General features: G+C 56.8%; 1 protein-coding gene across 4 annotated transcripts in view; it reads left to right on the top strand.

Moving 5' to 3' along the window:
* The first annotated feature begins 1348 nt into the window (after positions 1–1348).
* The window catches only part of CPT1A (carnitine palmitoyltransferase 1A), a 47608-nt gene continuing 22850 nt past the window's right edge, over positions 1349–26106 (top strand). The window contains exons 1-6 of one of the 4 annotated variants that reach the window (XM_076001713.1): positions 1349–1500; positions 17840–17993; positions 18414–18553; positions 21643–21814; positions 23229–23330; positions 24825–24962. In XM_076001713.1, coding sequence (XP_075857828.1) covers positions 17853–17993; positions 18414–18553; positions 21643–21814; positions 23229–23330; positions 24825–24962 — 693 coding nt within the window. In that variant the 5' untranslated portion in view covers positions 1349–1500; positions 17840–17852. Of the gene's footprint in view, positions 1501–2742; positions 2875–5810; positions 6050–11594; positions 11699–17839; positions 17994–18413; positions 18554–21642; positions 21815–23228; positions 23331–24824; positions 24963–26106 lie in introns of those variants that run through there. The other 3 variants (XM_012757558.2, XM_012757559.3, XM_076001712.1) reach the window with 3 other exon arrangements.

Here is a 26106-nt window from a genome sequence, read left to right as displayed (position 1 = left end):
TATTTTTAGTTGGTCAATTAATTTATTTCTATTTTTGGTAGAGACAGGGTCTCGCTCAGGCTGGTTTGGAACTCCTGACCTTGAGCAATCCGCCGGCCCCGGCATCCCAAAGTGCTAGGATTACAGGCGTGAACCACCACGCCCGGCCTCTCATTATTTTTTAAGGGTTTAACTCTTTCATAAAAAGGTATTTTTAGAGTAAAAAAAGAGAACTCTCTTAGCAATAAGTAAAAGCATTACATGCATTTTTTTTTAAAGTTTTCTTATAGCCACACAGGCACCTGCTACAGTATATTTGATTCAAGCCGGGGAAGAATTTGGAAAAAACAGAGTTTAAGAAAGATTATTCTGGTTTCTGAGGCAGACACTGGGATGTTTTTGGCCCCAGGGAACTCAGGATCTGGCCTGGAGCTCCCCTGGGGCCTGGCTCTCTGGCTCTTTATTAATAGCCATGGCCAAGCCGCCCCAGGCAGCTGCATTCCCGGCGAGCAGAGCCGCGGCGCGGCCCGTGGGAGGGGACTGAGGCCTCCTTAGCGCCGTTGGAGTCACGCGCGGGCGTGGGCTCATCGTGGCCGTCCAAGAGCCCGGCCACCCCGGGCACAAGCAGGCTCCCACCGACCAGGGTTCCGTCCCTGCCCCGCCTGGCCTGCAGGTGGCAGCGAGGCGGCGCGCAGGGAGGAGCGCGCGGTCAAGGCCGCGGAGCCCTGGGAACCGACAGGGCGCGGGGCCAATCCCAGCGGGGCGCACGACGGGGCACCCAGTGGGGGAGGAAGTGACCTTGGGGCGGGGACCTGCGGGCGGCTGGGGTTCCTGGGAGAGGAGGGAAGGGCGTTGGGGGAGAGCGGCACAGCCCAGCTTGCGTGGCGTAAGCCGCAGAGGCCCACGTGCGAGAGGCACGCAGGTTCCCCGGGAGCCGCGGGGCAGGTGCGGTGCAGCCGCGTGTCTGGCCCGGAGGGGTGCGCTGGCCCAGCTCGCCATCCTTTTCGGGCCATGAAGTCTGCGGGGGTCTGGAGCCTGGGATCGCTCCCCGCTAGGAAAGAGCCAGCGGGGGCATGAAGCCCCTAACCCCTTTTCCTTTTTCCCTTTCTTTTTTTTCTTTTTGGAGACAGGGTCTCGCTCCCTCACCCAGCCAGGCTGGAGTGCAGGGGCCTGATTTTAGCTCGCTGCTCACTGTAACCTCGGACTCTTTGGCCTCAAGCGATCCTCCTGCCTGGGCCTCCCAAACTGCAGAGATTACAGATGTGAGAAACGCCTGACTTCTAACGTCAAAGAAATACAAATTAAAGTGAGACACTCTCCCTTCCCGCTCCTCCTTTTAGGATTAGCAAAGATTAAAATAATCCATAAAAGGAGACAAGGCCCCACTCCATGCGCTGGTGGCAGTAGACGTTAGTGAGCTTTTACGGACGGTAACTTGGCAAGTGGCACCAAAACGTTGCGTGCGCCTTGCTATTTCACTCCTAGAGGTCAATGCTACAGAAGAATCAGGAGCTCAAAGAGGTACGTCGACGGTCGATGCAGCTTTTGTTTATTCCTGCAAAGGTGAAAAGGGGGGGCAGTGTTTACTGGGTGGCGTGCAAATGGATCACAGCCCCTCGGGGGCCTTCTCCGACGCCCACAGAACTAGTAATACGTGCCCCACCTAGACCACGCAAAAACACAAGTGCTGCGGACGGCACGCAGGCCACCCCGGTGTGAACCCGGAGCCTGGGGAATGCGCGGCAACGGTTAATGCGGGGAGCGGGCGGCGGGGGCGGGATCCAGGGAGAACTTTCATTTTCTCTTCTAAATCCCTCTGCGGTAGCGGCCAATAGTGCAGAGAGAAAGAGAGTGGCAAATACGTATTTTTCATGACCGGAGGGAGTAACTGACCCTTAGGAGAGCCGAGCCTTTGCTTATGAAATCGGCGCCTTGATGGAGCACCTGCTGTATGCAGAGCCGCCTGCTCGAGCCTGGGAGCATTGCGGGCAGAGACGGGGGAGGAGCGCCTCGCTCCGCGGGGAGGGCGAAGTTGGGGCGCCCCCTTCCCCCGCAGCTGCCGGGGGCTACACCCCTGCCGTCGGCCGTCGTGCAGTTCCCACTCGGGCCCGCTCCCGGGCACCTGCACGGCGTCTCTCGGTCACCCTGCCCTGGGCTCCAGCCGCTCTCCTGGCACCTATTTTGTTCTCGACGCTGGAATTATTTTACTAAACTTCACCAAAGCCCCGCAAGGGAGGCATTTTCACCCCTGCTAGATGAGGAGTCACGCTGGGGATAAAGTCCGATTTGGGGCATGTGTTCTGCAGTCAGACTTAGGTCAGTGTCGGATCCACCACTTGTGAGCTGCGTAATCGTGGGCAAGTTAATCATCCTTTACTCACTGGGTCAGGGCTCCGCGTCTGTAAAAAGGGGTGGGAGACGAATAGCACCAGCCAGGGAGGAGTGCCAGGAGGACTCCGTGGGGCCATGCCATAAACCGCCGGCAGGAGCCAGGCACGGCGCTAGGCGCTCTCGTGGGCACCGTCTTAATGAGTGACTCATTTTACAGGCAGGGAAACTGAGGCTCGGAGGGTGAAGAATCTCGTCCTACGCCCCATCCAAGCAGAGACCAAGGTTGTGCTCACGGGTGCGAGCCTCAGTTTCCCCTCCCGAGGCGCCCCGCTGATGCCCCGCCCAGACGCCCCGCCCCGTCCAGGGCCCGCCTCCGGGCCTCGGCGCGCCGGGAGTGGCCCGCCCTCTGGCGCCGCAGCCCCGCCCGCCTGAACCAATCGGCTGCTGCCGGCGTCGGGTGCGCTCGGCCTCGCCTGCAGCCCTCCCGTCCCCGGCGCCCGCTCGCCTCGCTCACTCTGCCGCCGCCGCCCGCTGCCCCGCCGCCGCGTCTCCGTCGCCCACTCGGTAAGGCGGCCGGGCCGGGCCGCGCGCTGTGGGGAGGGCTGCCGGGCACCGCCCTGCGGGTTGCGGCGGGCCGGGGCGGGGGGCGCGCGGGTGCTGCCGGGACCCGGGCCGGGTTGTGGGGCGCCGGGGAGGACCCCAGCATTGCCCTTGGACCGGGAGTTGGTGGAAACCTCAAAACTGGGGGGGGACCTGGGGGTCTCCAGCCCCCCGTGAATTGGGTCTGGGGTCCTCCCGGGGGTCGGTCTGCCTGCGGTCGTGTCCCCGCGGCAGCGGGAGGGATGCTCTGCGCTCTGGCCTCGCAGGGCGCCTCTGGCCCGGGGCCAGTGGGGCCGCCCGCTTCCTTCCCCACCCCTCAGTCCGCCCGGACCGGTCCGGGTCTGGGGTCTGCCCCAGGTCTGTCTGGCCGCGGGCGAGTCCCCTGCGGCGGCGCGCGAGAGGTCCGCAGCTCGGGGCGGGTAGGGCCGCCCACTCCTTCCCGGGGCCATCCCATCCCCACCCCCGGAGTGCACTGGGTCTGGGGGCCCGCCCGGGGGTCGGCCTGCCGGCGGTCGTGTCGCGCGCGGCGGCGGGAGGGATGCTCGGGACTGGGCAGGGCGAGGTCGACCCCTACTCGCGCCCGCCCCCGCAGTGCAGCCCCGGGGACACGCCCTTGGCGCGGGGACTCCTGTGCGGTGCGCGCGCCGCGGCGGGCGGGACGGGGGTACCGGGCCCGGCCGGGCTTGTGCGCCCTCCCCGCCCCCGACGGCGCCGAGTCCGGGCAGGTGGGCGCGGAGAGTCCGCCCAAGGTCGCGCGGGGCCGCGGTGCGTGGGCCGTACCACGTGACCGTGCCGGGGTGAACTTGGCCTCCGGGCCGGTCGGCGGGGTCGGGGCACTCCGGGCAGCCCCCAGCTGGGAACCACCGGTGTGGCAGCCACTGCCGGCTTCGTGGTTTCGTTGGGAAAGGCGGAGGACCCGCGCCTTTATCATGTAAATCGAGCTTGGCTTTCCTTAAGGCCGAAGGACGACCGAGACGGGGGCTGATCTTACTTTTCCCCCCAACTTGAGAGTTAAAAATCCCAAGTAACGGCTAGGTTAAACACCCAGGGCAGACTCAAGGTTCCCAACGACGGGCCGGCTTTCGGTTTCCCTCCGCTCCACGTACTGAAACATTAACAAGATTTTAGTAGGAAGCTGGTAACTTTGTAAGTTAGCGAGTAAAATGAAAATCAGTTTCACCTCTTTGAAATGTGTATTTTGTTACACCTCATTCCACAGGCGTCGGGTTTCTGGTCATTCCAGATATTCAAGCATGTTTGTTTCCTTTTAAGCCATAAACCAAATGAATAAAAAAAAAATGGCTGAACAGCGCTGGTCTTTCATTGAAGCCAGCAACATCCTCCCCCTTTCCAAATTACTTAAGGCCACCTGGCAGCCAGAGCGCAGCCGCAGGTGCGAGGACCTCGGTGCAGGTGAGATGGGCTGCCTTGGGGAGCATCAGCATTCAACTCACGGGCTCCTTTTCGCTTGCATAAATTACTGGTTTCCTTCCTAGGAAGCGTTGCTTTAGACTAGACCTTGCACTTGAACTCCATCTTTATACGGCCTTTGGAATCAAACAAGAAAAAGGGCCAGCTTTAAGGCTGCACATACTTTGTATCAAAGTGGCAGAAACTGGCATCGCGCACAGGCCAAAATAATCTTCCGAGTTTGTGCTAAACGCAAACCGCCTAGCCTGGAGGGGAGGGAGTACACTGGGTCCCTTCCGCTGCTGCTGCGGCGGCGGCGGCGGCTCTTGGCCCCCGCCCCGGCCCAGCGGTCACCGAGCGGTCAGGCTCGGGCTCTGGGGAGTCCTGGGCAAGGACCTGCGCTTACCCAACCTTGGCCCCGCGTGCCCATTCATAAAAACGCCGTTGGTTTTTATGCGGGCCTCGCAGAGAACCCCTTTCCAGGCGCGCCCGGGCTGTTGGGCGCAGTGCCCGCGCTTCTGGTTTACTGGACGTGGCATCTGTCAGCCGACGCACGGAGCGCCTAGCCGTCCCCAAGGCAGAGCACCGCAGGGCCCGGCCTTCCCGTGGCCGCGTTGCGCCCGCTGTCGGCCGGGTGGCCGCGGCGGCGCGCGCCGGCGAGCTCCGGAAAGCCTCGGCGGGCACGGCCGGCGGAACAGGATCTGCGCGCCCCGGGCGCGCGGGGGCGGGGCCCCGCCGACCTTTCCCCTACTTTTCTGCGCCGTCACGTGACGCCCGCCCAGGGGCGGGGGAGGGGCGGGGCGGGGCGCGGAGCCGCGGCGCAGGACGCGATCCAAGCTGGCAATTAAAAATGCCGCTCGCAGGCCGGGGGCCGGGGAAGGTGGGGGCGCTGGGAGGCGGAAACGCGCAGCCCGCTCAGGCCCGGGGCTGCTTCTGCGCTTTGATCGTTTGCATTTTTCCCTTTGTTGGAAAAAAAATGTTTAGTCACTGCGCAGGGTTGCTATTGGCAGGCCACTGCGGTACTGCGGGGGAAGCCTGGGCTTGAGAATTGCGGAAGAATTTGGTGCTTCGAGAGTTCAAGGTTGTGTGTTTCAGGCGTGTTTGAGAGAGTCCCTGTCACGCTTCAGCGAGTCCTCAGCTGTCTTGGAACGGCTCTTGCCAGGGTCCGGCTTTCTTTGCGAGGGCATTTTTTTGGTTTGTTTAAAAAATAAGCACTACTAGCACACGGTGCGAAGTTAGAGAGGGACGCTTGGGAATGCGGAGCAGGCGGCCTCCTCGCTCGCTCGCACCCTCTCCAGACGCCACCGCTGTCGGTTTCTTTGACTTTGGAACTAGTCTGGGCTGTAACGGGGCATGTTTTTTAAAAAGTCTATTAGTTAACACAAGTAAATATTTCCTGCTTGTTGATTTCAAGTACGTGTTGCCTTTTGTACACTTCAACTTTTACCCCATGCAAATATTAGGTGAACCTTGGGTCCCCAGCAGGCCCTGGGCTGCGGGCAGCTCGCCCTGTTGGGGTGACCTGACCAGCCTCAGTCTGGAGGAACGCATGCCTTTGCCTTTCCCTCCTCTGGGTGGAAGCTAGCGACGAAAGAGGCTGCTGCGGAGTGCGGTGTGCCTCCCTGCCCGAGTGCACAGTAAGGTCACCGTCACCTTGGAGGCTGGGGAAGTAGGGTGGCCACCCCTCTGCTTCCTGAGGGTCACCGGCTAGTCACTGGGAGTGCTTCAGGTAAGGGGAAAGGAGTATTCCACACTGTTGATGATGCTGGTGGTTTGCGGTCCATCCCAGGAACCTGGGTGTCGTCCTGTTTTCTTCCCATTCCCTGAGCCCCCACATGGGCGCTGCTCGGAGCTATTTATCTTTCTAAATTGCTCTTCAACTTGCCTTCCTTTTGCGCCCCTGGCCTGGAGCGGGCATTCAGATACAAGCTGAAGGAGTGACAGCAGGAGGGAGGAGGCGCCCTTTCTCCCCTGGGTTGCTGCAGCCTCCTGTCTTGGCCGGGCCCTTTGGAGCCCCACCCTTAGTGCTGTTTGTGTGACGGGAAGTTGATGTCCTTCGTGTTCTATGTTATGGCCGGGAACTTCAGGACCTGACACCACTCCGTTCCTGAGCCCTGGTCCCACGGGTCTTGGCTTGCTCCCGCAGGGCATTCAGCCCATCTGTGTCCAGATGCCCTGGAGGGGTGAGCTCGGTGAGGGCAGGAACATCGAGTTAATTCCCTCTTTAGAATCCTCCCCCCAAATAAAAAAAGTAATACATGTTTGTATTAAAAGCAAATATAAAATAACGTTACTTTTAAGAAATTGTCATATACTATAACTCAAATTTGGCTTTTACGTAATGATTTTTTATTAAAAAAAATTTTTTTTTACAAAGTATCCATGTAATGATTGTTTATTTTTTATTTTATTTTTTTTTTGAGACAGAGTCTCGCTTTGTTGCCTAGGCTAAAGTGAGTGCCGTGGTGTCAGCCTAGCTCACAGCAACCTCAAACTCCTGGGCTCAAGCGATCCTTCTGTCTCAGCCTCCCAAGTAGCTGGGACTACAGGCATGCACCACCATGCCCGGCTACTTTTTTTCTATATATATTAGTTGGCCAATTAGTTTCTTTCTATTTATGGTAGAGACGGGGTCTCGCTCTTGCTCAGGCTGGTTTTGAACTCCTGACCTTGAGCAATCCGCCCGCCTCGGCCTCCCAGAGAGCTAGGATTACAGGCGTGAGCCACCGCGCCCGGCTGATTGTTTATTTTTTAAAGCATTTATCTGTGCGTTTCCAAGTCTGCTCCTGTAGTGCCCTAGAAGAGATCTGATACATGGAGGTTTGGTTTCTTTATACTTTTCTCAAACACACCCCATGGTGCAATGTGAGGTCCAATTCTGTATGCTCAAAATGCATCAGCAAATTGCTAAAAGTTAAATGTCAAAGTTAGAAGGGAGGTCAAGGTATCAAGTGCTGGCGTTGAGATTTGGCATGGGGGGTGCAAAGAGGAAGGACAGGAGAGCCGCCCTCTAGGCACACCTGTGTTAGCGCACCTGGCCGCGGGCAAAGGTAGCAAGACCGTGTTGCTGCATTAAAGACCTAAGTGCGTTGGGGCCGGTCACCTTCAGTTTGTGTGGGGTGTGGGTGTTATGCATACTTTATGTGCCAGGGGACATTGTGTGAGAGGCAGTGACATTTGCTCAAGGTCCCACATCTGAGTATGTGTTAGAGCTAGGATTTGAACCCAGACCTGTGTGTTCTCTCTTTCCCAGGCTGCTTCCCAGAGCAGTGGGCGGCCAGAGGGCCTGGGTTAAGAGGTCCCCACCCAACCTGGGGTGGGTGTGATGCTGAGTCAGCCTCGAATGTTTCTGGGTTTCCTTTAACTCATCTGTAGTATGGTGGCCCTGAAACCTGTCCTTCTGTGTCACATGAGTTTTAATGACAATCCAATAAGAAGTCAGATGTGGAAAGAATTTTGAGTGTGTGAAATAAATATTGGTTCTAGCAATCCGTGTCCTGGCTGCAGGCGGGTTTTATGGGCACCACTTGCATTTTGCAGTCCTCAAATGGGAACTTGTGGTTTGGTAAATTCAGTTTACTCTGCGTGCAAAGAGGAGGAAGACGCAAGGGAAATACAGGGCGCACAACCTCCATGGTCGTAGGAACATTTGTGGGAACAGAATACTGGTACCGAGAGGGGTTTGGGACCTCCCCAGGTGGATGCATGCCTGTCCCCAGCACTGTCCCCAGCGGTATGGAGCCCGGTCTGGACATACCATGTGGACAGGTCATGCCTGTCCCCATGCCTGTCCCCAGCGGTATGGAGCCCGGTCTGGACATACCATGTGGACAGGTCATGCCTGTCCCCAGCACTGTCCCCAGCGGTATGGAGCCCGGTCTGGACATACCATGTGGACAGGTCATGCCTGTCCCCATGCCTGTCCCCAGCGGTATGGAGCCAGGTCAGGCACAAGCCAGCGGAGCACAGACTCTTCACCTTCCAAGTAAGCCTCTGAGTAGAGAGGCCAGGTAGTTGGGCCTGTCGATACGTTGGGTGTTTATAAAATTGTGATCCCCAGTAGTTTTTTCCTAATTCTTATTTTTCTAAGATCACATTTCTCTGTATTTATCTGATTAACTGTTACTTATTGATGCTGTGCAATACAAGGTCTACACTTGGATTTGTTTTGTTTTTATGGTACCTTGGTAGATGGAAGCTGTTCTTGTTGTCAAGAACTGTAGAAAAGGGCGACTTCTGGGCCCCCCCCTCTCTTGGGGCCCCAGAACCTTGTCCAGAAAAAAAAAATAATAAAAGAACTGTAGAAAAAAGTGTGATTGAAAATTTATTTTACAACCTGATTTGATGCATGGTATTTACTTTGCAAATGTGAGTGGTGCGCTATAATGTACTTCACTGCAGGAAATTCACTGTGCGGTCAATTTCACTAATGTGACTCTTGAATGCTCTGTCATGAATTCAAGACCCAAGTTTCCATGATGAAAGTTCCAGGCCAGGTATAGTGGCATGCACCTGTAGTTCTGACTCCTGGGGCATCTGTGGTGGGAGGATTGCTTGAGTGTAGGAGTTGAAGGCCAGCCTGAGCAACACAACAAGACTCCATCTCTAAAAATAAAACCCAAACTGGTCAGGTGCAGTGGCTCACACCTGTGATCCCAGCACTTTGGGAGGCCAAGGTGGGAGAATCAGTTGAATTCAGGAGTTTGAGACCAGCCTGAGCAACATAGCAAGACCCTATCTCTACAAAAGATAGAAAAATTTGCTGGGCATGGTGGCACACACCTGTAGTCCCAGCTGCTGGGGAGGCTGAGGCGCAGGAAGATCCCTCGAGCCGAGGAGTTTGAGGCTGCAGTGAGCTATGATGACACCCCTGCACTCTAGCCTGGGCAACAGAGTGAGACCTCATCTTAAAAAAAACCCAAATAAGCAAGTTTTCAGTGAATCCTTGCTTCCATTATTTTCATCAGGTTTGGGAATAATATTCTTATTTGCATGTACACACATTTACTGAAAAACCACAAGAGCACAGAGAAGCACATCTTCAGGTGAATAATGACCTGGCTTATGGAGTGCAGAGGGTGTGTGCTCACACTCGCCCATTGGACAGGAGCTAGTTTTTGTCTGCATCTAACTGTAGAAGACTCAGCACATGCATGCTGGTTTTAGGGGAACCCCTGGGCTACTGATACCCTTCCTGGTACATTCCCTGAAGTTCTTTGGATAGCAGTGACGAGGCCAGCCTGAGTTGCCACCTGGGAAGTCATTCATGGCACAAATGTGGTTTCCCCAAGTTGGAGCCAGTCCTGGAGGCTGGCACTAGCTTTGTCTTGCCAAGCAAGAAGCTTCCCCGGGCGTTGGTCACTTGGGGATCCAGATGGTTGTAGATGACAAGATAACTGCCCTGCTCTTCACCAGAGCTGCTGCTATTGACTCTGCCTACAGGATCTTTCGAGCTTTTCCAGGGCCAGGGGTTGGTGGCACCCAGCCACTTTGTCCCAGGTGAGGGGTGCAGGCTGTGTTCCTGGAGACCCTGCCTGGTATTCATCTGAGCCAAGCTGTTTCCTGCGGGTAGCCTTTTCTCAGAGGATTTCCAACACAGTTGTTTACCGCTAGCCAAGCTGGGCAGTTGTTAGCTAGGTTTTAATAGAAGGCAGAGCCTGCTGCCGTGTGCTTGTGGATTGAGCAATTCTAGCGGGAGGACTAGAGCATGTGAATAATTTTAGAGTTGGCACAGATCATGCGTGTAGTTACTGTAGTTTATTGCTGGCTGCAATCACATCATTTCGGTAACAGTGACCTAATTTTATATTTGTGTTGTAACTTCAGGAATCTTAAGTGGAACTCTCTGTGTATTCCCTACCACTCCACCTTGGTAGGTAAGAACGCGAGTTTTGGAGTTGGACCTGGGTTTGATTTCCAGCTCCCCTGTTTGCCAGCTGTGACCTTGGGCAAGTTTCTTGACATCTTGGTTTTCTCATTAGAAAATGGGGACAGTAGCAGTACCCATTTCCTAGGGTTCTGGTGGGAATTAAATGAGCTGCTCAAATACATTAATAAAAATATGTATATATGGGTCACATTGTCTAGAATGTGCCAAAGAGTTTGGCAGAAGGAGTGTTCTGTATTTTCATTGTAAAAAGCACAAAAAGGAATCTGTCTACCTGTCTGTGAATCTACCTACCCACTCACCCGTCCTCCTGTCCCGGACCTGTGCCTTGCAAGGTTGTGTTGAAAGTCGTCTGCCGCCCAGAATTTATTTACGTTTTGTTTGCTGTAAAGACAGTTTTGGAAGTCCTTTGTCACATCAAGTTTTATTGTTTGTTTCATGCCAGGGGGGAGATTTCGACATGTCTTTTGTTTTCCCCAGGGCTGCAGCAGGCAGGCCTGTTTTGGAATCTGGCATCCTGCTGACCTTTTACCTACTTTCCAAGGCACCGCCTGTGGGCGGGGGAGTGGGAGGGACCTGTCTCGGGACGGCTTCTTGATTAGGATTCGCAGGCTGCTGACCTCAGAAGTGAAAGGTTTTAGGTAAGAGGAATTGATTATGGAGAAAGGGAACAAAGCGACCACGTTGGGAAAGCAAAGCGTCAGAGCAGTTTATTGGCCAAGGATTCGGGGGAGGTGTTGTGCACGGTTATGAAAATGAAGATACTCTTTCCAAAATGGAATGGGATATGTCAACATCTTCCCCTCACGTTGTCCATTTACCATTCAGTGTTGGAGAACTATCTGTGGTCCTCACGATTTGATTCAGAGAGTCACACCTGGGTTCGTGTCCTTGAAGCTTGCACCTTATTTTGGAAGATTGGACACATAGCTTACAAGTGACAGTCACGTGCAAGCAAGCGCAGGTGACATTGCTGAGCCCATCCTGTGGCATTCCCGTGCTTTGGGAACGTGGATTCGTGGCCATCAGAGCAGGTCCCTAGGAGGGGGGAGCCGCACGCTACATGTGAAGAAAGGAGACAGCGGAAGTCGGGGAAGGGCCAGGGGCACCTGTGGGTCAGAGTTAGCAGCCGCGAGTCATGCGCGGCCGGTGGGCCTGGATGAGGGACTGGTGGCAGGGAGAGTTGAGCTTGGGGGGAGGTGACGGGAACAGCCACAGCATAGATGAACTTGAGACCGGAGCTGCGAATTTTTAAAAACTGTGATAAATAGGTCGTGGTTTCCATCCTGAGCATGTCGCTGTGCACCTGCTCCTCCGGGAGCCGATTAGCATAAGGTGCTTAAGTGCCTGGCGTAGACCTCGGCGAGGAGTCTCTGCGTTAGTGGCCCTGATGCCTTCCGGAATGGCCATGGCATGGCTCCCCTGCCCGCTCGGGACTTGGCAGGCACCCGGCGCACTCCAGGCAGGGGGGTGTGCGCGAGCTCCCGTCAGGTGGGGCTCCCGGGGGCGACCTTTGAGGGCTCGTGTCCACTCCGGGCGGAGGCGTGAGCCCGGCCCCAGGCTCAGCTTCTCAGAAATGATCTCGGTACCTTCAGTGCAAATAAGTAAACAGGGCCGCAGCCCCACGGTGCCGGGCCACGTGGACAGAGGGTGTTTGTCTTTGGCGTGTCGGAGGTAGATGGGGTTGCTGCCGCAGCAGGGACCTGGGGTTCGCCCCTGTGCTGGCCTGGGGTACAGCAAGACGCGGCCTTGTGTCAGGAACGGTCACCGAGGGGCCGGCCCGCTTAGGCAGCGGCCGCCTCCTCTGCTGCTCTGTCCCGTGTGTTCACAATTCCAGGCGGTGACTGGATGACCATGGGTGGGGTGTCGCGTTCTCTCTTCATCCATCTGTATGTTCTCACTTTGTTTTTGCAACTTTTCTTCCCCCTTCTCTTTTCTGCTTTTCTTTCCAATATATGCTTTTGCTCCTCTAGCCGGCCTTGAACTTGGAGAATGCAGGTGGGCGCCATGCCATGCCATTCGGACCCCGGCAGTCACTCCGTGTAAACTTTGTCCCTGGGCACACCACCTCTCTCCACCTCGGGCTGTGATGAGTCTCGGGGCTCTGGGCACAGGGGAGGCCTGCAACTAGGCCAGCCCTGGGGGGGACGTGGATTAAAGAGCAGTTGAGCAGGGCTCTTGGGGGTCTCTGTGGAGGGGTGGCGTTGGAGGAAGGAGAGCCGGGAGAGGCAGTGAGGGCAAAGCTGTCGCCGCCATCCAGGTGGGGCCGGCCGGCCGGGGAGCAGGCGTGCCTTCCTGTCAGCAGGTGCTGGGGACTGAATCAGCCCCAGGTGGGGAGTGGAGTGTGAGCAGCGCCAGTCCCGTCCGGTCCTGCCCGGGCGAGGCAGGCGCCGGTGGAGGGAGGGTGCAGGCATGTGGGAAGGTGGTGAGATTCGTTTTTCATCCATGCAGTTTTGGATTAGTGAAACGTGCTTGAGACATGGAGCAGGCACAGGTTGAAGTCAAAATCCTGGGCAGGGCCTGGGGGCTGTCTGAATCGGGGGTGCAGGGGGCCCACCAGCCGCTCAGAAGCCAGAGGCCAGCAGCAGGTGAACCAGGAAGCCACAGTTGTGGCCTCACCCGGGAGGAAGAAGGAACGGGAAGGAGGGCTACTCCACAGAGACCCACGATTTAGTTGTGCACCGTGTATGGGGCCTGGGGGGGCTGCCACCAGCCCGACTTGCCTCCTTCCACCTGGACACCTGCCCGCTTGCCTCATCTTGGCCCTCCTGTGTCCCTTGCTGCCCCCGAAGGGATGAAGGAAGGAGGCTGCCCGGTGTAGGTGGCCTGGATCCAGATACAGCCTCAGCCTCCCGCTGCGCGGCCTGGCCAGCTGGCCCCAGGGCCCTTTCCCGGCATGCTGGGGCTCCCGGCCCGGGTGCCCAGCCTGGCAGGGAGTGCCTGGGACTCCAGGGCGGCATCCCAGGAAGGAGAGCTGGAGACGGAGCACGTGGGCATCCCTGGCCTCTTACCCTTACCGAAAGGACGGAGGGAGAGGAGGCAGTGAGCCGGGGCAGGGCTCACCGGCAGGTCACCCCTACTATAGCAAGGCAGTGGCACCTCCTGGACACACAGGAGCGGAAGGAGCACAAGACACAGGGGCCGGCGTGCCACCCTCTCGGGGAAGCCCTGGCCAGGGCCGTGGCGAGGTGGGCGCGACACCCAGACCCCCGGGAGGCTGACATGGCAGACAGGGAGACAAGGCACTGACGGCAGGCAGGGCTTCAATGAGGACGGGGACACGGTGACGACCGCGTGCTGAGGGGCTGGACTTGGGCGGAGCAGGCGGGCCAGGTGGAGATGGGGGGCGCTCCCCCAGGGGACCAGGGGGAGTCTGCCGCCACCCAGAGCTCTTCCTCCGAGGGTCTCCCCATCGAAACTCGCTGCTCTGACGTGGACAGGGTCACTCGCTGCCCCCGTTTGCGAGAGAGAAGAAGCGAAAGCAGAAGCCCCGAGCCCTGGCAGGGACGGTCTCTTCCAGCAGTGGGTGCTGGACGGCAGGGCCGAGCGCGGGCGGGAGCGCGGCCATCTCCGGGCTCGGCGTGGACAGGAGCGGGTCGCAGAAGACGGAGCGTGGCGGTGCCGTGTGGCTGTGGGAGCTCACACGCGTGTGGGGGAGATACGCCCCACGTCCTGGGGGGACGGAGGGAGGGAAGGCCGTAGCTGGTGCGTTCTTTAGAAGTGGGGCGTCTCTAGTCTGTTCATTCCAGGAGGGGGCGCAGGCGTTCGGCGAAGTGCACTGGGCCGTCTGGGCTCATCTGAGGTCCTGGGATCTGTCAGTGGCATGCCTCCTTCCGCTGGACACCTGGCCCCCCGCCCCCCAGGCATGAGTGGTCTGCCAGCTCTGTGTGCTCTTGCCTGGGCTTGTCCCCGCCCCCGTCTCAGCTGCTCACCTGCCCCCCTGGCACCGGCTGTTTGCAGGTGGGTGAGGGGAGCTGCCTGCGGCCCCTGTCCAGGTGGTTAAGCCAGGGCCCTGGGGCCGCAGGTCCGGGGGGAGGTCCCTGATCTCGGGGGCAGATTCTCTTTGCTGTAAGCTTTGTACGGAGGCGGCCGAGGAACCTGTGGCTTTCTGTTGTCAGGGATGGTCAGAGCAGGAAATGAGCCTCGTCTCAGAGGTTTTCAGACTCTGGTGGGGGCCGGGAAGGAGGAGGGAGGGCGAGAATGGCTTAATGTGGTCAGGGTTCCTGTATGTTTCCGTCTGAGGGTGGAGTCCCTCCGTTTTAGAGACATTGGGGACCCTCTGCCCGGTGTCTGGAACGAGTGGGGGCCCCGCCCTGGAGCTGGCCAGCACCTACCAGCCAGGGGTGCCCGCCAGCCAGGGGCAGCGTTCCGAAGCCAGGGGGGCTGTGTCTTTGTCACTCCGGCTGCTGTTTGTGGTGCCGGGAGGTGAGAGAGGTCGCCAAGCTGCATCCACACCCACCTGGGTGAAAGGCAGGACACGCGGGCAAGGGGGTGGCCCCTGCCCAGGAGGCCACCTGTGGTGGGAGGCAGGGCCGCTTGCAGTACTTGCTTTTCATTTTTTGTTGCTTTCACACCGGGGGCATAAAAACCCTGTTGGGTGGGCCAAGGATGCTGCCTGTTCAGGTGTTTCCAGGTTGTGGCCAGTGTGGACCAGGCCAGGTGAGCTGGGACCGGCCTCTCGCCCTCCCCCGCCTCCCTCCCCACCTGAAACCCGAGAGGCAGCAAGGCTCAGGGTTCGGCTTTGAGGCATCCCTGGCAGCGCAGGGCGGCCTGTTCCCCGCGTCCCGGGCTGCTCTCTGCACGTTGCTCACAGCAGTCCGTGCTCGCCCGGATCCGCCCCTGTCGTCAGTGCCTACGCCAGGGCCAAGGCGGCTTACCTCACCTCACCTCACCTCACCTCTCACCTCGCCTCGCCTCTCCAAGCTCTGTGTCCCCAGACGCCTGTGGCTTTCCTGGTTGTCCTTCCTGGCTCGGGATCAGTGGTGCAGCTGTTTCTCAGCGCGGAGCCGAGAGCCGCGAAGTGTGCTTCCGGAAGCACAGGGAGTGCGTCTGGGGAGCTCTGCACACGTGACAGGTCTGGCTCGGATGGCAGTGGACAAATGTCCCACTCCATTAAATGCAGTGTAAGAAATTGGGAGATTGGCCGGGCAAGGTGGCTCACGCCTGTAATCCTAGCACTCGGGGAGGCCGAGGCGGGCGGATTGTTTGAGCTCAGCTCGAGACCAGCCTGAGCAAGAGCGAGACCCCGTCTCTACTAAAAAAAATTACAGAAAAAAATTAGCTGGACAACTAAAAATATATAGAAAAAAACTATCTGGGCAATAGTGGCGCATGCCTGTCGTCCCAGCTACTCGGAGGCTGAGGCTGGAGGATCGCCTGAGCCCAGGAGATTGAGGTTGCTGTGAGCTAGGCTGACGCCACGGCACTCACTCTAGCCTGGGCAACACAGCGAGACTCTCTCTCAAAAAACGGAAAGAAAGAGATCGGGAGATCCCAGACACACGCGGAAGAGGGACGGCCCGGCGGACTTGGCGTGGCCATTGCCACACCTGGCTGATTCAGCCACCCCAACACCAGGCGACAGAGAAGCAGATCCCAAAGGGATAAGGGACAAAAATTGCATTTATTAACATTTTAGTATGTGTCCCTAAAAGATGCGTCTTTTAAAAAATAACCACAATATCATATAATACTTGAAAAGTGTTCAGCAGAAATTGCCTCATGTCATGAGGTGTGACTGTGGTGGGCAGGGCGGGAAGGAAGGGGGCGGACGTAGCCGGCCCCCTCCGAGCGTGCATTGGTTAATAGACAGCACCTGAGTTTTGTGAGACAGCTTGTTTTGGGCGACGGCTTGCACGGGGTGCAACTCACGCCCCGCACGGCTCGCCCGTCTGAAGTGCGCACTGCAGTGGTTCTTAGCCCGTCACAACTGTCCCCACCATGCCTTTTGGAACATTCCCAAAACCCTAAGAGGAAACTCCCGGCTGCTTTGCTGTCACCCCCCAATCTTCCCATCTGCCCCAGCCCCGGCAGCCGCCAGTCCGCCGTTCATCTCTGTGGACGCGTCAGTTCAGGGCATTTCGAGTAAATGGCGTCATGTGGCCTTTGGGGTCTGGCTCCTGTCACTCGGCGGCTCGTCTTCAAGGTGCATCCACCTGGTGGCAGGTGTTTTTATGGCTGAATCACATTCTGCTGTGTGGACAGACCACGTTTTGTGTAGCCATTCGTCAGTGGAAGGGCGTAGTGCCACCTTTTGGCTATTGTGAGTAATACTGCTGTGGACAGCTGGGTGCAAGTTTTTGTGTGGATACATGTTTCCAGTTCTCCTGGGTAGATACCCGGGAGTGGAATTGCTGGGTCGTGTGCCAACTCTGTGTTTAACCGTCTGAGAAACTGCCAGACATTTGCCAACGTCCCTGCACCATTTTACATTCCCATAAGCCTTGTGTCAGAATTCTGATTTCCCCACATCCTCACCAACACATGCTGTCTTGCATGTATTTTATTTATTTTTTAATTTTTTTTTTTTTTGTTTTGAGACAGAGTCTCACTCTGTTGCCCGGGCTAGAGTGAGTGCCGTGGAGTCAGCCTAGCTCACAGCAACCTCAAACTCCTGGGCTCCAGCGATCCTCCTGCCTCAGCCTCCCGAGTAGCTGGGACTACAGGCATGGGCCACCATGCCCGGCTAATTTTTTCTATATATTTTTAGTTGTCCAATTAATTTCTTTCTATATTTAATAGAGATGGGGTCTCGCTCTTGCTCAGGCTGGTTTCGAACTCCTGACCTTGAGCGATCCTCCCACCTCGGCCTCCCAGAGAGCTAGGATTACAGGCGTGAGCCACTGCGCCGGCCTATTACGGTTCTTGATGGTTTTTTTGAGTACAGCGTGGGAAGGGATGGAGGCTGCACGCCATGGGATGGGCAGGAGGGACCTGCTCCCGGGAGGCAGGGACGCCCCAGGCTTGGTGCTCCTGGGTGTGCTGAGCAGGTGCGGCAGAGTCTGCAAAGGGAGACAACCGGAGCTGACAGGACTGGGATGGAGCAGAGACAGGAATATGTCGCAGGTTCGCCAAAGCAGCTTGGTCTGCTGGGCAGGGAAGCTGGCCTGGGCGGGCTGTGCTGGGGGTGGGTGGAATGCTACGGGAAACTGATCTCATCCACAGCCTCTGAGGAGGAAGCTCCGTGTCCCCTGGACGCCCGCTCTAGAGGGTTCCGCCAGGTGCCAAGGCGTGTGGTGCAGGTCTGGCGTCACCATCTGAAGACCAGGGTCAGGGCGTTGTGGACTCACCGGCCGGGGCTCAGGGTTTCTTCGGTGCCGGCCTCCAGGGGGCTGGCGGCAGGAAGGGGACTTGTCTCTGCTGTGCAGGTCGCCAACCTTGCACCCACGGGTGTGGCCTTGGGTGCTGGCTGGGAGGTTTGGTTTGGGGGCACGGCCAGGGGCTGGGGGCTCCCAAGCAGAGGCAGCAGCTGTCTGTGCCGCGCTGGGCAGGTGGGCAGGCAGGCGCTGGGCAGGCGGGCGCGGTGACGGCGTCAGCTCTGTTTATGAAAACTCGAAACTTAAATCCAGAGTGAACGATGCTGCTTGATGAGGGGTCGTCCTCATATCTAGTAACACGCCCTTCACCTTCCAGGTCATCGCCGAAGATGGCAGAGGCTCACCAAGCCGTGGCCTTTCAGTTCACAGTCACTCCGGAAGGGATCGACCTGCAGCTGAGCCATGAAGCCCTGAAGCAGATCTACCTCTCCGGACTGCACTCCTGGAAGAAGAAGTTCATCAGATTCAAGGTTTCCTGACATTTGTTTCAGTCTATACAGTATTGACTTTAAGATCTAAGAATGGGTCTCTTGGTGCTATTATGAGGTATAGGTGTGTTAGGCTGCTAATCGGCACATAATTTATGAGGCACCTGCACGTAACATTTTGGCCACAGAACTCTTGGAGCAGTCCCACAAGGCAGTGGAGTGAATGGCACGCTGGGAAACGGGCGGGCAATTGAGGCTCAGGGGCCCTATTTTTGGTAGAGACGGGGTCTCGCTCTTGCTCAAGCTGGCTGTAACCGGGGACGATTTCCAGCTCGTGGGAGCGAGAGTTGCCCACGGCTGCAGACACCTCCCCCCACTACCTGATGTCTCATGGCCCGTGGCAGGGCCCGCATGATGCGGTCACGGCGTGGTCTGCTCACGGCTCTGCATGTCTGTGTTTAGAACGGCATCATCACCGGCGTGTACCCGGCCAGTCCCTCCAGTTGGCTCATCGTGGTGGTGGGCGTGATGTCCACCATGTACGCCAAGATCGACCCCTCCCTAGGAATCATTGCGAAAATCAACCGGACCCTCGACACGACGTAAGTCATCCTGTGAGTGCTTCAGTTGTCTGGAAAGTTGACAGTTTTGTGGTTGTCTTTTGTCTTTTGTTTTTTTTTTTTTTTGTTCTTGAGACAGGGCCTCTACCTGTCGCCCTGCAATGCGTGGTCACAGATCACCGCAGCCTCAAGCCCTGGGCTCAAGCCATCCTCCTGGCTTGGCCTCCAGAGTTTTATTGCTGCTTGTATGTCTCCTTAAATGTGAGGACTGTTACTGTTCTGCACCCGATCTGAGGCTTTTGCTGCTGTTTTTTTTTTTTTTTTTGAGACAGAGTCTCGCTTTGTTGCCCAGGCTCGAGTGAGTGCCGTGGCGTCAGCCTGGCTCACAGCAACCTCAAACTCCTGGCTCAAGCAATCCTCCTGCCTCAGCCTCCCAAGTAGCTGGGACTACGGGCATTCGCCACCATGCCCGGCTAATTTTTTGTATATATATTAGTTGGCCAATTAATTTCTTTCTATTTATAGTAGAGACAGGGGTCTTGCTCTAGCTCAGGCTGGTTTTGAACTCCTGACCTTGAGCAATCCGCCCGCCTCGGCCTCCCGGAGAGCTAGGATTACAGGCGTGAGCCACTGCGCCCGGCTGCTGCTGTTTTCGTGCCACCTTTCTTCCCATTTCCTGGACTGGTGTTAGGGCCCCCCCTGGGAGTTTGTGGTACCTTGTGCTTCCTCTGAAGACGAAGGCCAGATAGTGGCCCTGGGGCACCCCCCTGGAGGGTGTCAGGGCCTGAGGTGGTGGCCAGTAGTGGCAGTGCACTTGGCTTGGTCATCGGGTTCCTCAAAAGGAATTTCTGCTCCGAGGGCTGATTGCCATGGTGGGCATTCCTTTGCACGTGGAGTCTGTCGTCACAGGCTTCTGCAACCCCTGGACTTCCTGCTATAGGGTGCAGGGGGGAACCTCAGCCCCCAGCTCCCTGTCAGAGTGGCTTACACCCCCAAGGGAACCCCCATCACTCCCTCCTCTTGGAGTTCCAGATGTTTCTAGGAGCGTGAAAGTGGGCTTTCTTTCTACCAAGAGATGGCCCAGGGGCAGGGGTGCCTTTTGTGACATTCAGCACACGGCTGCTTGTCCAGGGATGGTCCTCATTCCCACCTAGGATCTACGGGTGCGGCCCCGCACTGCAGTGGCCCCGCGCTGCAGTGGCCCCCCACTGGTCTCCCCTGTGCAGGAAGCGCTCAGATGTGCCTGCCCCGGTCACAGAAAGAGGAGTGGGGAAGCTGGGGCTCCCCGCCGAGGCCCCCCGGCCCCCACCCCGAACCTAAATGAGGTGAAGGCGGGCGATGGAACGCGGGCAACCACGGTCACCTCGTGTGGCCGCGACCCTTGCACTTGAACACGTTTTTACTTCTAGTGTGAAAGTGCCACAGTGTCGCGGAGGTGTCCCTGCTGTTCCGTGCCAGACATTCGATTCGATTTCTGATTTCTGTGTTGTTTGTTTACACTGGTGAGCACCGTGGGCCTGGAGGGGTAGTGACCACCAAGTCCTGCTCCTGTCCCTGGGCTCCGTCTCTCGGGCCAGGAGTTGCCGGTGGAAGGTACGATGCGAGGTCAGGGCTGCGCTAAACAGGGACGTTCTTGAATTCACCGTCGTGCCTCTCTGCTGTTTGCATGGAAACGCTGTCCCCTCGGAAAGGAGCAAGAAAATGCACTAAAAACGTGGCATGCATCAGCGGTCACTCACAGCTAACAGCTGGATTTCCGATGACTGGAAATCAAGGATTGAGCAGGTGCAATTTAGTGGTCTGAATATTCTTGGGCCGGCTTGACCCCTGCACTTGCTTTTGCGAGCGGCCTGCAGGGGAGACCCCCAGCCCCTGGTTCCTTATTCAGTGACCCCTGGACACTCGGGAGTCACCGAGAGGCCAGCCGGCTTGCTCACGGGCCGAGCTGGCATGAGAACACTAGCTCATGCCTTTACAAGCGTCTTCGAGAGACAGCATAAAAGTCCCCGTCACTTCAGTGGAAGCGTGGGAGGCCTGGATGCCTGCCAGGTTCCTCCTCCGCCTGGGGGAGGGGAAGCCACGGCGGGGACTCCTGTCACTCCTGTCACTCAGCAAGCAGCTGGCAGACCTGGGTGCTCCCGCCGGGCCTGTCTCAGGTCCGCGGCCGGCGGGAGACAGCTGCCCTGCGTGGCGTGTGCGTGGCTCTCCCCGAGCACTGGCTCTGCTGCGGGTCAGCGAAGGCTCTTAGTGGACCGTCCGGGGTAGGGCGTCTCCCGAGCCTGGCTTATATTTAGAAGTTGGCTTTTAAAGCCCTTCGTAATCTGGGTCTTTATAGGATTTGTCTCTTTGTCCCTCTTAAACCTATTTTTGTAAACTGGGCCATCCCCAGTCTGAGTTTAGAAAGACCAGGTTCCAGGTTAAGGGCCGGGGCTCTTGTTCTGTACGGGGCCTCTGTGTCCCCAGGCCGCTGCTTCCAAAGTGAGGTCGCACGGCGCGTGCGGGGTTTGCTTCCGCACCTGTCCACTCCCGCCACCTGGTGAGGAGCACGTTCTCCCCAAGCGGGCTTTGCACTCTATGTGTGTGTATATGTCTATGTATATGTCTGTGTACACACACACACACACACACATATTTGAGACAGTCTTGCCCTGTTGCCCGGGCTGGAGTGCAGTGGCATCATCACAGCTCACTGCAGCCTCAAACTCCTGGGCTCAAATGATCCTCCCTTCTCGGCCTCCTGAGTAGCTGGGGTTACAGGCGTGAGCAACCGCACCCAGCCCTGTCTCATTTTTGAAATCCCATCTTTGCCATAAAATAGACCACTTTCCTTCCCAGGTGAAAACAGTTTCTGCATTTAAAGCTCACCGTTGATGTGATCATTTAGTATGAGTTGTTTCTTTATTTGTGATACTGTGACCACTGGCACAACCCCAGAGTACGTCTGATGGGAAAAGAATGGTAAAGAGGCGAAGACGGCAGCGCAGGACCTCTGCGCGCACCGGCCTCTGCGTCCCCTCTGCCCCTTGTCCTGGGACGCCGGAGGAAGTCGCGTGTTCTCGCAGGTGGCGCCGTTAGCGGGGGCTGCCTGCCGCGCTGGCGCCTGTGCAACCCGCCCCGGTCTGTCTCCGCAGTGGCTACATGTCCAGCCAGACGAAGAACGTCGTCAGCGGCGTCCTGTTCAGCACGGGCCTCTGGGTGGCTCTCATCGCCACCATGCGCTACTCCCTGAAGGTGCTGCTCTCCTACCACGGCTGGATGTTCGCCGAGCACGGCAGGATGAGCCGCGCCACCAGGATCTGGATGGTAAGCGCCCCCACCCCCACGCCTCGGCGTGCGGCCCGCCTGGGTGCCTGTGCGGGAAGGGGCCTCCTCCCCGTGCTTGTGACCTGGGTCTCGACCTCTCCCGGCCCCGGAGGCTTGGGTCACCGTGACATGGAAGCGTGAGCCAGAGAGTGTTTGCTTGGGTGACGTTCTTAGACAGTTCTGCAGCGTTCTTATGTTAAGGTCTCCTAGGTTTGTAGTTCAGGTCACTCATCAGATAAAGGCCATCCAGCCAGTTCTCTGGAGCTTTTCCGACTACTTCACAGTCGGGCACTGAGTGGTTACCTTAGCTGGCCTGTCTGGCCAGACGCGAGTGTTCCCCCAAATCACTGGGGCTGGTAGCCCCCGCATCCTTTATTTAAGGTAAAATGGCTCGGCCGGGCGCGGTGGCTCACGCCTGTAATCCCAGCACTCCGGGAGGCCGAGGCGGGAGGATTGCTTGAGGTCAGGAGTTCGAAAGCAGCCTGAGCAAGAACAAGACCCCGTCTGGACTATAAATAGAAAGAAATTAATTGGCCAACTAATATATATAGAAAAAATTAGCCGGGCATGGTGGTGCATGCCTGTAGTCCCAGCTACTTGGGAGGCTGAGGCAGGAGGATCGCTTGAGCCCAGGAGTTTGAGGTTGCTGTGAGCTAGGCTGACGCCACGGCACTCACTCTAGCCTGGACAACAAAGCGAGACTCTGTCTCAATCAATCAATCAATCAATAAATAGAAAGATTTCTGATTTCTGGAGAAGCAGAATTCAGCGCCTAGGAGAGAGTCGGGGATGGTTTCCCACGCTTCCCAGGGCAGGTTAAGTGGCGCCCCTCGGGTGGCAGTCACGGCTGCGGTCCAGCCGAGTCCCTCTTCAGCACCAAGGGCTCGCTGCCTCCCCACACCTTCGCCCTGGGAATTCCTTTGTTTTGGTCTCATGCGGTGACCAGTTGTCACGCAGGTCGTGTGGCCTAAAGCAGGGGTCCACAGGTGTGCTTGCCAGGAGGGGAGATGATGGCAGAAGGGGCGGTGTTGCTTCCGCTGGGGTTGGCTCAGGGCCAGGCCCTCCGCCCAGACAGACCCTGCTCGCTGCTCCTGGAGCCTTGAGCCCCCACGTGCAGAAGCGTGGTTCAGGCTGTGGCATCACGGGCCCAGGGAGGGCCCTGGCCGGGGAGTGACACCGGGGCGGCGGCATCTCAAAGCCTCTTTGAAACTTGGCTTTTATTCAGTCTGGTTTTTATTGGGGGCTTGGTGCTTATTTGCTAGAGCCTGCAAGCGTGGGGGCAGAAAGTGGACCAGAGGAATGGTAAGTCGCCATGGAAAATCCGTCAACAGTTGCCAGTTGTGCATTTTGAGAATTGTTTTAGGCGCTTTTTTAACATGGTCTCATCTTTGAAAATGTTATTCTTTTCTTTCAGGGTATGGTCAAGGTCTTTTCAGGCCGGAAACCCATGCTGTACAGCTTCCAGACCTCGCTGCCTCGACTGCCAGTCCCAGCCGTGAAAGACACCGTGAGCCGGGTGGGTGCGGCTTCCGTCTCACGCTGCAATGCCGGGCAACCGTCTTGTCGTTAAGGCTTCTGTCTTATTTATGACTGTGAATTAGTTTACTAAGATTTGGTTATGTTGTAGGGTTGTTACAGGAAGTCGTCTTTTTTTTTCCTAAAATATATCACTATATCTTAGATTTTTTTTTTTTTACCCCTAAGACAGGGTCTTGTTCTGTTGCCCTGGGCTAGAGTGCCATTGGATCTTCATAGCTCACAGTAGCCTCAAACTCCTGGGCTCAAGTGATCCTCCTGCTTCAGCCTCCCTAGTAGCTGGGACTACAGGTGTGCACCCCCACACCTGGCTAATTTTTCTATTTTTTGTAGAGATGGGGTGTGGCTATGTTATGCAGGCTAGTCTTGAACTTCTAGCCTCAAGAGATCCTTGGCCGGGCGCGGTGGCTCACGCCTGTAATCCTAGCACTCTGGGAGGCCGAGGCGGGCGGATTGCTCGAGGTCAGGAGTTCGAAGCCAACCTGAACAAGACTGAGACCCCGTCTCTACTATAAATAGAAAGAAATTAATTGGCCAACTAATATATATAGAAAAAATTAGCCGGGCATGGTGGTGCATGCCTGTAGTCCCAGCTACTTGGGAGGCTGAGGCAGGAGGATCGCTTGAGCCCAGGAGTTGGAGGTTGCTGTGAGCTAGGCTGACGCCACGGCACTCACTCTAGCCAGGGCAACAAAAGCGAGACTCTGTCTCAAAAAAAATAAAATAAAATAAAATAAATAATAAAATAAAACAAAAAAGAGATCCTCTCTCCCTTGGCCTCCCAAAGTGCTAGGATTATGAGTGTTAGCTACCACACCCAGCCCCCAAAAGAGACACTCTTGAAATTTCATTGTTTTTTGTTTTTGTTTTTTGAGACAGAGTCTCACTCTGTTGCCTGGCTAGAGTGCTGTGGCGTCAGCCTAGCTCACAGCAACCTCAAACTCCTGGGCTCAGGAGATCCTCCTGCCTCAGCCTCCAAAGTAGCTGGGACCACAGGCATGTACCACCATGCCCGGCTAATTTTTTCTATATATTTTTATTTGTCCAGCTAATTTCCTTCTATTTTTAGTAGAGACCGGGTCTCGCTCCTGCTCAGGTTGGTCTCGAACTCTTGAGCTCAAAGGATCTTCCCGCCTTGGCCTCCCAGAGTATTAGGATTACAGGGGTGAGCCACCGTGCCCAGCATCTTGAGATTTCATCGTTAACTTTTCAACTTTAGAATTTATTTTGGTGGATTTGTGGTGATGCAGGATTCGGGGTGTTTGTAAAGCCAATGAGTTTAGTTGTTTCGTTATCATTAACCTGCAGCACCGTTTTGCATTGGCGTTACCTTGTCTGATCACTGGGGAGACCGGCTTGGGGAAGGTTTTGAAATCTTTCCAGTGTTACGAGCTTTCCTCAGGCACAGATGGGGGACCCATGGGCTTTGGGCGCTGTGTTCTGACTTGGTTGGTGTTTTTCTCCGCGACCCCAGTATCTGGAGTCCGTGAGGCCTCTCATGAAGGAAGACGACTTCAAACGGATGACGGTGCTGGCGCAGGATTTTGCTGTCAGCCTTGGACCAAAATTACAGTGGTATCTGAAGCTGAAGTCCTGGTGGGCTACAAATTATGTGAGTCTGCCTGCACGCTGTTCTTCCTGATGGAATTTTTCTGTATGTAAAGCTGATTTGGGGGGTGCAGGGAACACAGAGCTGGAAAGACAGCTTAGATGGCCAGAGTCACACCTGAGGACCGAGGAGAAGTTACGGCGGTGGTTTTACCGCGTGCAGAGGGGCGATCTTGGGACTGACGTGCAGTTGCAGTGACAGTTTTCCCCTGAGTGCAGGTGGATACTCTGGTGGGAGAATTTGCACCCCGCACTGGGCACAATGCCATTTTTTGCCCGCGGGAGTCCTCTTAGTCCTCCCGGGGACCCTGTTGTGTGCCGACTCCCCCACGGCAGTGACGTGCTGTCCCCGTGACCTGCTCCTGTCCTCCTCTTTGGTCCTTTGGATGCCAAGGACCTCCTTTCTGAGCCCGATGGCCAGGCCAGTGCTGATGGCCTTCCTGGGGTCAAGTTCGGCTCCATGGGCTCTCGTCAGCATCAGCTCCAGCAAAGACTCGCAGCGTGTGGTGGGAGCCAGCCGAGCTTCCCGGGTTGGCAGGGCACCAGAGCCACCTGGCAGGTGAAGCAAGGGAGAAAGTCTATCTAGGTTTGGGGAACAACGAATATGGAAGAGAAGGGAACAGTGACCCACACAGAACCGACAGAAGGTGCTAGAAGTGGCACTGTGGCTGGGTGGGCAGTGCCTGGAGGAGGCTCTCCGGGGAGCCTCAGGGATGGGTTGCACAGGTGCACTGGGTTTGTGAACGTGAACTTGCCGTGCCCCGAGACCTGCATGTGCACAGTTCTGTATGTATGCGTGCTTCAACACAAAGTTTTAAAGACAGCGGCCCCAGGCCCAGAAGGTTGTGCGTGGGCAGCAGTCCACGTGGGGCGGAGAGGAGCCCGCTGACGGCTGGGTGCTGTCGGGACGTGGGTGCCCGGGAACCGGGACAGCACACGCTGACCTCGAGGCAGTTTCCTGACACGAACCACAGAGCCGGATCGGGACGGGGCTTCTTAGGGAGACCAGGGAAGTAGGCAGAGGGAAGCAGAGTGTGGAGCAGTTTTGAGTAGTAGTGAGTAGTATCGGTTATTACAGTGTTAGCCGTCAAATATTTATCTCTAGCTTTTCACGTGATCTTTGTTTTTCTTTTCACCACCCATGAAAT

This window comes from Microcebus murinus, chromosome 4 (genome assembly GCF_040939455.1).
Source record: "Microcebus murinus isolate Inina chromosome 4, M.murinus_Inina_mat1.0, whole genome shotgun sequence".
Lineage (NCBI taxonomy): Eukaryota > Metazoa > Chordata > Mammalia > Primates > Cheirogaleidae > Microcebus > Microcebus murinus.
This window is presented reverse-complemented; position numbering and strand designations above follow the sequence as displayed.